General features: G+C 36.1%; 1 protein-coding gene across 1 annotated transcript; it reads right to left on the bottom strand.

Moving 5' to 3' along the window:
• Nucleotides 1–4,558: 4,558 nt before the first annotated feature.
• Nucleotides 4,559–12,550, bottom strand: psmc5 (proteasome 26S subunit, ATPase 5). Its single transcript, XM_081392083.1, has 12 exons — nt 12,406–12,550; nt 11,824–11,895; nt 10,326–10,395; nt 10,103–10,200; nt 9,959–10,015; nt 8,087–8,317; nt 7,840–7,966; nt 6,660–6,850; nt 6,057–6,155; nt 5,031–5,141; nt 4,841–4,927; nt 4,559–4,709 (listed from the first exon to the last, which is right to left on the bottom strand). The coding sequence occupies exons 1-12, from the start codon at nt 12,427–12,429 to the stop codon at nt 4,656–4,658; spliced, it is 1,221 nt and encodes a 406-aa protein (XP_081248209.1). The 5' UTR covers nt 12,430–12,550; the 3' UTR covers nt 4,559–4,655.
• Nucleotides 12,551–12,568: the final 18 nt, after the last annotated feature.

Raw genomic sequence — 12,568 nt, 5'->3', positions numbered from 1 at the left:
CTACTACCTACTACTACTACTAATAACTAGTGCTATCAGAATCGTGTGTGTATATATACATAAATGTATCTATATGCAAACTTTCATGTTAGATGTGATCAATTGATTTGACAGCACTACTAATAAAACATTTTGATATACATCTTATATCTAAATATCTTCAAAAATTCCCTTTAATAACTACAGGACTGAATTTGTGTTTCATGATCTTAAAAACCTTTTGATCTAAAGGATTCATTTAAATGATGGACATTAGTTTTGTAGACAAATATAAATTATACCTATACAAACTTCTACACAAAGTAGAAAATAATATAAAAAATAAATAAATGGATGAGTTGATAGCGAAGGAACTCCATTAATTTGTTTAAAATGCATCCAAACCCTACATAACGACATGCTTTACATAATCTCAAATAACTTTCATAACCACCACTGAATTCATACTTGGTCTAAATTCTTTTTCAGGAACTTGTTAATTCTTCAAAAGTATGATTTCACATTAAAGTATTTTTCAGAAATGTCATACTCACAATAGTTGTATGTCATCAGACCCAAACCAGAAGAAAGTGGAACTCAAAGTCAGTCAGGCCGTACAGTACGTGCGCTCTAACAGTGTGTAACCTCTGACGTCCCGTTGAGGACTTTGAGCGGGACACAGTCATCCGGGGATGGGTTTGTAAACACCAGGATTTGCGCCATTCAGAACTGAGAATGACTTTTCATTTCCAGTTCTTTCCTCAATTTGAATTGAGACATCACAGGATGCAGACTTTTCATTCCCAAATTTAATCAACAGAACTACAATCAAAATGGAAACCTGTTGTTTTAAATAATACATTAAATTTTTTAATCATATCAATCAGTGGAAATTTGTAACAACTTTACATATATATTATATTTCATAACTCATTTCAGTTTATGGTTCATGGTGGAAGGAGAATTCATTTCCCACAATGCTCCAGTTTAGTCTACATATATTGTGCAATCAAAATCTCCTATTTATTTTGCTACGGTGGACATTTTTAGTGCTTCATGAAAAAGTCTGTTTTAATAGTATTGAGCTTATTTTAACGAAATATCCATTGAGAAAAAATATTCTACATATCAGGAGAACAAACAGTCAATGTTTAACCACTAAACTAGCACTGGACTACTGAAACAATGAGTTTCGTATGTTTTCAACATCCTGGGGCCTCATGTATCAATCTTGCGTACGCACAAAAACTTTGCGTACGCCAGCTTTCACGCTCACGGTCGTATGTACTAACAGTGAAATTAACGCGAGAATGTGCGTTCCTCCACGCCAATTTCATGTCTGGCGTACGTACATTTCTCATTGTTTTTGTCCGTTGGCGACTCTTACAGGCAATGAAGTGAAGTTGCAAACATTACATAACGAATTGTTCTACAAGTCTAAGCATTGCTATAAATTTGCAATTTATAAAATAATTGACATATATTGTCACATAAGCCTTATGGAAATATTTTCTATCAATTATGCAATTAAGTAAGAACATATAAAAGCATGCAAACTGATACAACCCTTAGTCTATGTCAATGACAGCTTTGGTTTAATGTCCACCTTTATATCAGACCATTTCTTTTTAAGGTCATTTAGGGTGGACGGTGTACAGTTGAGACATGTGTACAGTTGACAATAAGCACAAGTTATGATTTTTTGCTGTGCACGTGCATATTAGTGTCCTCTTTGATCGTGGGAAATTTGAACAACGGACGCATCTCCGATCCAAAGATATCGGGAAAAGTTTTTTTTTTTTCCTAAGATATGACGTTCACTTCACCATGCACTCTCCACAATGAATAGCTTATTATCCTTATGTGACTGTTAAACGTAACTGGTATCACCACAAACGTTATTCTGTGCCCTAAAAGCTGCCATATTTCATGGTATTGTATCATGCAAGGTAATTGCAAAATTTAGAGAAATGTGCGAGGTGGCCAGCGGGGGATAGTTGAGACCCATATCTAGTATAGAGTTCCGATAGAGTTCTATTAGGAAACACACTGTTTAGTTGTTCAGTGTTATGATAACAGGTTAAACGTCGTAATTAGCCAGCATAGGACGCAAATGAAAATAGAATTTGATATTTGTGATATTTAAACTGTGTATTATTAATAAATATTGTTACATATCTTGTTCCTGCTTTATACATTTTAACCAGTGCTAATTTAAAAAAAAATGAATGAATATAAATGGAGGAATAAACAAAAATGTTGCCCAATTGTTATTTTCTTTATTTGTCTTTATTTTTTATATTTACAATGAATGGTTAGTTACCTTTACATCATTAAAAATGGATGTCTCAACTGTACCACAGTTGAGACACCACAGTTCGTTTCTACCTCCGATAGCACCTCCAATTCACTTTCTGTAAAGTTTCGTTTCTTGCCGCCATTTTCTTACTGCTTTCTTTTGCCAAAGTGGACTCATTACCATATTTAAATTAATTTAATTAAGGGAGGAGACAGGGTGGGGCATTGTGCTCGTGCATGTGCGCTCAATTTTACGTTAACTGGGATGTACGAAGAGAATATGCGTGGGATCCTTCGTACGCAGAGATTCATACATCTGGGTTTTTTTGTGCGTACGCACATTTACAGCTTTGTCCGTACGCAATGTTTTAGTATGAATTCAACGCAAGTCTTTGTACATGAGGCCCCTGGTCAGCATGTGCCATATTTCATTAAAATTCACACTCATTAAAGGAACACTCCGACTTTTTGGGACTTTAGCTTATTCACAGTATCCCCCAGAGTTAGATAAGTCCATACATACCTTTTTCATTTCTGTGCGTTCTGTAAGTGTTATTTGACGCACCCACCGCTAGCCTAGCTTAGCACAAAGACTGGATGTAAATGGATAAGGTAGCATACTAATCCCAATAAGTGACAAAATAATGCAAACATTTTCCTATTTACATGTTGTGATCTGTATAGTCACAGCGTGTACAAATAACAAGGCTATATGAGACAGAGACCATTTTTAATCGTATAAATACTGGGAACTATATTCTCACTAGGCGTAGGAGCACAGCTACTTGGGCGGAGTGATTAGCGCAGCACACGAGACGCCCTGTGGTGAGGAGCAGAGAGTTCGCTCAGAGTTGGAGTAATAGAGTCAGCAATTACTAGATAGTAAATTTATAGTTTACAATCATGGGTGTTCGCTGTATCTTGTCTTACAGCTTCCAAAGTTTGTAACTCCTCGTCTGTGTATTCTGGCTCAAAACTATATGGTTCTGGATAAGTTGCTGTGCTCCTACGCCTAGTGAGAATATAGTTCCCAGTATTTATACGATTAAAAATGGTCTCTGTCTCATATAGCCTTGTTATTTGTACACGCTGTGACTATACAGATCACAACATGTAAATAGGAAAATGTTTGCATTATTTTGTCACTTATTGGGATTAGTATGCTACCTTATCCATTTACATCCAGTCTTTGTGCTAAGCTTGGCTAGCGGTGGGTGCGTCAAATAACACTTACAGAACGCACAGAAATGAAAAAGGTATGTATGGACTTATCTAACTCTGGGGGATACTGTGAATAAGCTAAAGTCCCAAAAAGTCGGAGTGTTCCTTTAAGTGAAAGAGAACCTTTACCTCTTGTAAATTTAAAGTCTCCTCTCCTTTGATAAATAATGCATTTGATGCTTTAACGTGAAAGCCAGTAAACGCATCACTCCAAAAACAACGTCCCAGACATAGCAGAGTGAACCAATGTTGAAATAAAATATCACTCAGCATCAGATTCATAAACATGAAACAGTTTTAAAGTCCCTCTGTGGTGAAAATCAAGCTTTTAATGTTGTTTATATGTCTGTGGTGTTTTGAAAATGCGAATGTCAACACCATTGCTGAGCATTTTGTCCTTAAAACTGCAGTGAACCAAAGACAGATCAGTTCTAAGCTGTTTCTGACGTCACAAACAACCTTGTAACCAATCGGGTCAGTGTGATCGTCAGTGAGTGGATCTCTGAGCTGGTGTGAGTGGAGGCGGGGCTCATTTGCATATTCATAGAACCACATAAACTAAATGAGGCAAGGGTGAAGAGTTGCATTCAAGCTATTTTGAGGCATGACTTTTTCTTTTATTTTTCAAGGAATTTTTTTTAAATATGTCATTTTGGTGATCAAAGATGAGTTTTAAGCAATTCAATTTTTGACTACAGGGGGACTTTAAAGCTTGCCCTTCATCTTTGTCTTAAATTGAGTTCTGTACTTACAGTGGAGATCTTGTGTCGGCCACAATATAAAAAAGGTAATTGTGATTTTTTTTCTCACAATTCTGACTATTTCTTACAATTGCTAGTTTGGACTTTATTTCAGTTGCGAGTTTATAGCTCACAATTTCCATTCATTTCAGTTCAATTGTGAGTTATGAACTCAGTTGTGAGAAAGAAAGTCAGAATTGTGAGAAAAAAATTGAAATTAGCTTTTTTATCCTGTGGCAAAAACAAGCTGCAATTGAGGTCTATGGGACAATCAACATTGTAAATGCATTTCTACAAAGTGGAAAGAAAAAACGATCATGCTAAGTGAGAAACAATTTATTTTTTAATACATTTGGGTGATGACAATAAAGCAACTTAAAGACAAAAAAAAAACCTGTAGATTATAGAGTCTAATGTTTACTTCCAGAGTTTCTTGATGGACATGTTTTTCTCACTGTCTTTCTGCATCACCTGTGAAAATATAGTACATTATAAATTAAGAGATATCCATGAAAACAAATGGTTCTAATATTAGGATTGGCAGGTTAAAATATTATTTGTACTAAAGCACAAATTGGAAAAAAACTAAATGTTTTCAGTACCTTTGCCACTGCCATTTCAAAATCCTCTTGGGTAACGTGGACTCTCCTCTCTCTCAGGGCGTACATCCCTGCCTCTGTGCAGACACCCTGTCAGATAAGCACAGATAAAAACTGATTTTCAGCACTGCTTCTCCTGAATAAGTGCCACATAGATGCCCATAAATGCCTGGAACTGATCCTGTGACCTCACCTTGACCTCAGCACCAGACGCTCCTGGCATCAGCTCAGCAATCTTACGCAGGTTAATACCACGTGTCAGGTTCATTTTACGGGAGTGGATCTTCAAAATGTCCAAACGGGCCTGCAGAGAACAAAATAACGCTATGAGGCTACTAGTATTTATGCCGTCAATATTAGAGAGTCACACATCACAAGAATGTCAGAAGCATCCGTATTTCAGAATCAAGATTAGGGCTATCACTAAAGATTATTTTGGTAATCGGAATCGGTCGATTATTTTGGCCATTAATCAGATTTCTTTTTGTGGTAATGAAAATAGACCAATGCAAACAACAGCAGATCAAATCCTTGTTTAGTATTGGCCAAACGACATTTAGTTCTTTATCTGTAATATTTATCCACTTCTTTACGGTAGAAATGCTACAGCCACTGTAATATCTTTAACAAGAATATGTGGACATCAAAACATGCAAACTCAGAGCGAGGGTATAAACTTTTATTTTGAAATCGCGATGAACAGATATTTAGAAACATACTTATGTATTCTCCTGTGTTGGAATAGGTTTATAAATGATTTATGTTACAAATCTGATCAAATGGCGCACGCTGCATTCCCAGAAGCAAGCCAAACTCACAGTATATGCAGAGATGGATTTTACTGAGAGCATTTACTGTCAACGGAGCTGCTCTGAGATGCACGTGACCTACATGCATGTAAATAATTAAAGCGCATATATTAAACCCGCAGGGCATATATTTATTTCATTGATTCAGAGTCTTTGTGAATTCTCAGTAGCATTATCTATGCTGTAGTATGGTTTTTAAATGGTTTTAATATTTCATGCAGTCTAATAATGCGGTTCATGGTTTCTCATTCGTGGAATGCGCCACTTCTAGTATTTTGCCGGTTACTCGACAAGGGTAAATTGAATCAAGCATTTTTTTAAATCAAGTACTCAAATTAAATAGAGGAATCGTGACAGTCCTAATCAAGATGATAGAGAAAATTTAAAAATATGTAACAATCCCAGCTTACCGCTTCATTGGGAGGGGGAAATTCAATCTTCCGGTCAATGCGGCCTGGTCGAAGAAGTGCAGAGTCTAGAATATCAATACGGTTTGTTGCCATGATAACCTGAGGGAAACAAGAAAATATTTTGTAAATTCATAAATTTCTTATAGAAAAATGATAAAAACACAGCAGGAGCAAAGCATAGCAATGGCATAGGTGTAAGTTTGGTCACAGCACCCCTGGTGGTGATGATTGGAAAGGCAGCTCAATGAGTCTGTGGTGCTGCAAACAAATGTATTTAGTACTCCGGCATGTGAGCAGCTAAAGACACGAGTAATGTAGTGGATGAAACCACGCCACTCATTCACACGCAAAATATGCAGACTTCCGATTTAAATAGCAATCTTTTTGCACTTTAATATTCATAGGCACTACAGCCCTACACAAGCTTACAGGCCCTACTTTATGCAACCAAAATGTGACAAATTCTATGCCTTTCAGCATTATACTTTGAATTCCATTTTTATGACTGGATTCTGCTATTCCACCTGCAAAATTATATAATAATAATAGTATTCAAATTTGTTTGATATATCAGCACACAGTTTACAGATGTTTGCTTCTCACCTTGATGTTCTTGGTGGCCTCGAATCCGTCCAGCTGGTTGAGGAGCTCCAGCATAGTTCTCTGCACCTCACTGTCTCCTCCTGATCCGCCCTCCAGCCGAGAAGAGCCGATGGAGTCGATCTCATCCATGAAGATGATAGAGGGCGCATGCTCCCTGGCCATGACGAACAGCTCACGCACCATACGAGCTCCTGACAACACAGAGAATACGTGGAGTCAAATTAGGACAATAAATCCAGCTTATTTTCCTATTTCAGAGCTATCAGATGGCTTCAGAAAACTTGGAATACAGCAGATTTGTCTTGATTATAGATTAATGGTGTGTGTTAGTTCTTTTTGGAGCTTGACAGCCCCTGGTCAATATATTTATTATAAGGAAAATAGCAGCGAGAGCATTCTTCTAACAGAAGAAAGTCATAGTGATCGATGGTGCAAACACTTCACTCGCATTTGCGACAAAAATTTGATGTGTTTTTAAAAAAATAATTTGAGGTCATAAAGTATTAAATATCTTAAATAGTGTAACTTTAAAATGACGATACAGCCTAATGTGACTATTAAACAAAAAAAAAAAGAAAAAGATTTAATTCAATAAATGCGAGCGCTGCATGTTCAAAGTAAAAACAGGAAGCTTTCGTAAGTTCTAGAGGCTCGAAGTTTCAGAGCAGTTCGCAATTAATGCTAAACGATTGATTTACAGTTTATGAATTATGACAATGTTTACTTTATGGTGTTAATAATGAAATTTTTTGTAGATGGTATTACAAGTGAGTATATTACTGCCCTCAACTTTTTGTCCTCTTTTATAAATATACACAGTATATATACATTTGTATATATGTGTGTGTGTGTATATATATACACACACAGTTTATACAGATTAAAGTAGGGCTATAAATATTTACAGAATTATTAAATATAATTTGAAGCATGAATATTTAAAAACCTAGTGTACTTTTTGTATTCTAATAAATCATTTTAATTTAAATCATGTAAATGTCACCTTGTATACCTTTAAGGAAAAACACATTATTTGATACATTTTTGTTCAGTTTGAGGAGTTTTTTAATGAGATCCTAAATTTTCCAACTCAGGTGCACATGTCCGTTTTGAAAAAAAAAAAAAAAAAAACCCATCAAGCCTTGTAACATGATTTTAATTTGTCTGGAAGCCAACCAACCTTCTCCTATGAATTTCTGCACCAGCTCTGATCCAGACACCCTGATGAAGGTGCAGTCGGTGTGGTGGGCCACGGCTCGGGCTAACAGGGTCTTTCCTGTGCCAGGAGGTCCATACAGCAGCACACCCTGCAGACCAACACACACACACATTACAAATTATGAAGCAGGTACGGCTACCCAACAGACCAGTAGCATTTTTTACATGACATGTTTGACCTGATAAGAATGTGTAATGCTATCACTTGCCTTAGGCTGTGCAATTCCAAGAGCCTCAAACAATTCTGGGTGCTTGACTGGAAGCTCAATCACTTCCTTGATCTCTTTAATTTGTTTGTCCAGCCCTCCGATCATCTCGTACGTCGAATCTGGCACTTTTTCCACCATCATCAGAGAGACGAGTGGGTCCACTTTGTTTGGCAGGATTTTGTGAAGCGTGTAACTGTCATTACGAAGTGCTACACGGCAATTTGGAGTTACCTGGTGGATATTAGAAATTAATGTACTATAAACGTTAATATAAAACAAGTTCACAAGTTAATACAAACCAGTAATCAGTCAGATTTTTTATATTTTCTTTTTTTCCGTTTAATGACCCTCATGACGAATACCATATTCCGGATCAGCTAGAAAAAGTAGTAGTACATCTCAAGTTCTGAGGTATCATTCATGACTTTAAAACCTAGGGCTGATTGATTGGCACTTCATCGCCATCACGATTTCCGCTTCTTATAATTAAGCAAGCATAATTGTCCGCTGTTTAGTTATCCTGAAAACCTTTATTTCTCCATATGACATTTTCCTGCTTGGGGTTGCCAGATGCCAAGAGTTTAAACCCTCCCATTGGAGATTTTCTCTTAATTAGATGCATTTTCTGCCCAGAGCTTTACTTAGTTTTCTGAGGTTATCTCTCTGCGGTGCAAAAAAATTTAAATAGCACTGATGATCTGAAAATACAACAAATATGTACACTACCGGTCAAAAGTTTCAAATAATTATGCTTTTTTATTTTTTTTGTTTAAAAGAAGTCTCTTATGTTAGCAGCACAACTGTTTTCAAACAATGATAATAAGAGATGTTTCTTGAGCAAAAAATCTGCATATCAAAATGATTTCTGAAGAATCATATGACACTGAAGGCTGGAGTAACGATGCTGCAATATTTAATATAGAATAAATAATGTAAAAATATTAAAATAGAAAACAGTTCTTTTAAAGTGCCCCTATTATGCTGTTAAAAAAGGTCCCTAATTTTGTTTTGGAGGTCTCCTACAATAGATTTACATGCACCCGAGGTAAAATAATTCTCATATTAATTTAATTCTCATAATAAACACTGCAGCATCACCTCATTTCTCAAAGAGTCTGAAAACAGTTTGCTCAAAGTTTAAGTCTCTCTAAACCCCTCCTTTCCAAGAGCCTAGTCTGCTCTGATTGGTCAGACGGCCCAGTCTGTTGTGATTGGTCTACTAACTGCGTGTGTCTGAAACGAAACGCCTACATTACCATATCTGAATTTCAGCACCAGAGGCTTCATCAGCACTTGATACACAGTGTCAGTGATACGAATAGGAACGATGCTGTTGGTATTTCCGTATCAAATCCAGCGTAAGTCTTCATCCTTTTGAAGAGCATGCAAAGTGAAGTTGCAGTGCTGAAAATAGTGTCTTCTAGACATGTCGACAACACAAACCAAACTCTTCCAGGGCTCAGCTACAACTACAATGTTTGAGGGCAGGTGTCGTTGTTCCAAACATAAATCTCGATTGTGGTTGCTGAATAAATTTCTCACTTACTCAACCTCTGTGCCACAGTGCAATGTTTTGTTTGTTTGAATAGAAAGTGATTAATATAATTCAGAATTATTGGAATTAATAACTAAACTTTTGAGAGAAGCTTCTTGACATTTTACCAGCTTTTATAATGTAGAGGTGTGTTGATGTATATGATGTAAACTAGGTAACTTTATGAGGTAAAATAAACCCTGTGTATGAGTTTGTTCTCTTGAATTGCTCGTATGTGAAAGTGCAATCATTCTGATGAATTGTAAAAATACATTTCTCAAATGAGAACAATCATTATGGAAAGTTCAGCCTTTGTAAAACCCAAACAAAACACTTACATCATTAATATCAATGTTCTTATCCACATCCACCACAAACTTTCCTTCAGGATGCACCTAAAAACAAAGCATAAACATACATGAATAAACAATCTCAGCACTGATCGTGCTCATGAGAAAAGCAGAAAAAAATGGCTGTCAAACCTTGACCAGCACTTTCTTCTTGTCCATGGCTCTCACCACCTCTCCAACATAAGAGCCCTGCTCCTGCAGTAACTGAAGCTCCTCACGCAGGAGACGCACTAAAGGAAACAGAGCAAAACAAATCCTGTCATGTCATACTGATGATATTTATAGCACAAGCTATTTGGCATATGCATCTGAACACCAAAAATGACATTCATAAAGTTGGTTGAAAGAGCTTTACCCTTGGCATTTAACTCGTTCCTTTGAGCCTGCAGACGTCTGAGATTTTGGCTTTTATCATTCACTGTCAACTGAGTAAAGAGACAAGGACATTTAGACACAAATTACCTTTGTGAAAAAGAAGTGCACTTGATTGTATTGAATGTGCACTTGTAGTGAAGTATATTTTTTTAAAACTGAACTTGCAGATAATATAATATTAAAGGTCCTGTATTATGCCCCTTTTCACAAGATGTAAAATAAGTCTCTGATGTCCCCAGAGTGTGTATGTGAAGTTTCAGCTCAAAATACCCAACAGATCATTTTTTACAGCATGTTTAAATTGTAATTTTTTGGGGCTCAGAAAAACGCGCTGTTTTAGTGTGTGCCCTTTAAATGCAAATAAGCTGCTGCTGGACGACCCAGGGGGCGGAGCTTAATGAGCTCACGCTCAGTCTCTCAGGACAATTTCATCTCACGGAATGATGATAATGTCAGAAACTCTCAGTAACGGTGTTCATTTCGAGTCGGACAATAATGCCTACAGAGTCAGAGTGCTGTATAGAGATGAAACAGGTATAGTTTAGTAGTTTAATTACGGTTATTATAACGTATTTGTCATCTGCTTGTATGTATCCATTATTTATTAATAGCCTACAAGTCTGCTGTCTGAATGATGATGAAACATACTGATGAGTTTAATAAAGTTTATTGTACATCACACAAAAGATGAAGTGTCAGTTTTACTTCAGAAAATCACCGTAAGAGCTGAGTAAACATTCCTGTGGGCGGAGGTTAGTCAAAAAACGGTTCTAGTGACGTCATTAAAGAAGGAAGTAGAGGGATGTAGTCCAAACGGGCCGTTCGATGTAGTCAACTTCTGTTAAATAAAATATCTTGCTTGGCATTGAACTTTGAGCTTTATAATTTTACAGATATTATTTATACTCTAACAACAACATTTCACACTAACTAAAGTTTGAAACATGGGATCACGAAGAACGGGACCTTTAACAAAATAAAAAGCAATTTAAGTGTACTTAAATAAGTACACTTATTTTGATGTGCTGACTTGCACACTAAAGCGCATGTAAAAGTACTAGATTATACTTTTAACTGAAGCATGTATTTTGATATTGCATTTTGAGTTAATATATTTTAAGTGTTGTAAATTGCAACTTCATCAATACAAAAGTGTATATATTTAAATACATTACACACAAGTTTAAACAGAAATGACATTAAAGTGTATTTTAGTTTGGCATAAAATATTTGTCATTACATCCAGCAGTACACTTTAACCATATTTCAAAAACAATAAAAGTAATGATGAATTTACATTTAGATGCAAGTGAATCAAAGTCACTTTTAATGTAAACTGCATTTAATATACATTTAAACCAAATAATTGATACAAAAATTTCATGTAATTGTAAATAAAACTTTTTGACAATGGTTCTTAATATCTACAGAATAAATTGTGTGTCAACCAAACTACAATATTTCATGACTATTCTCACCTGAAGCTCCTCGATTTTAGACAGGTAATACTGTCGGAGACCAGAGCCTCCTTTACTCTCCTCAATATCCATCTGCAAAAAATTATTAACAATAATATCAATAACACATACAGTCAGGTTATTAATGGTCAATAGTGTCAGGTGGAATTAAGTGATGATTCATGAGGTTTTCTTGAAATGCCACATTTACCATGTTATGAAGTATAACGAGAAATTTCTCACGTTATGATTTCATGATCAAAGAAGATATAATATTTCTTAAGTGTAATCAGAGATTTACAATTTTATTATTAGACATGAAAGATCTCTGTTGCTATTATCAGTGATTTTGCAAGTAAATACGAAACATTTATTATTTGTCATGTAATATATCCAGTTATGCCATGTTATGATCAGTCCAGTCAGTGACAATGAGACAGCAAACTCTGTTTCATTCGGAGCTGACGCGTTAAATTCAGCCATTTCAACTTATATTTCAAAACACTACAGTTACAACAGATTCCATCTATGAAATATGTGATGCTAACCGACAGCCAACCATACTGTTCATATTCGAAGATTTAACACATAAATAACACTTACTTGGTCAACCCCGTCCAACGCCATCTTGAATATACAAACTTCCGTTCGTCAGCGGCGTTTTTCCGCTTTGTTTTCCTCGGGCAAGATGCAGTGAAGGAGGCGATCTCTAGCGCCACCGACAGGCTGGAGAAACCACGGTAACGGTGTGGACAGAAAAATGTAA

The sequence above is a fragment of the Scardinius erythrophthalmus genome, assembly GCF_964197995.2.
Source record: "Scardinius erythrophthalmus genome assembly, chromosome: 18".
Classification (NCBI taxonomy): Eukaryota; Metazoa; Chordata; class Actinopteri; order Cypriniformes; family Leuciscidae; genus Scardinius; species Scardinius erythrophthalmus.
Note: the sequence above shows the minus strand (reverse complement) of the source record. Positions and strands in the feature narration are given on the sequence as shown.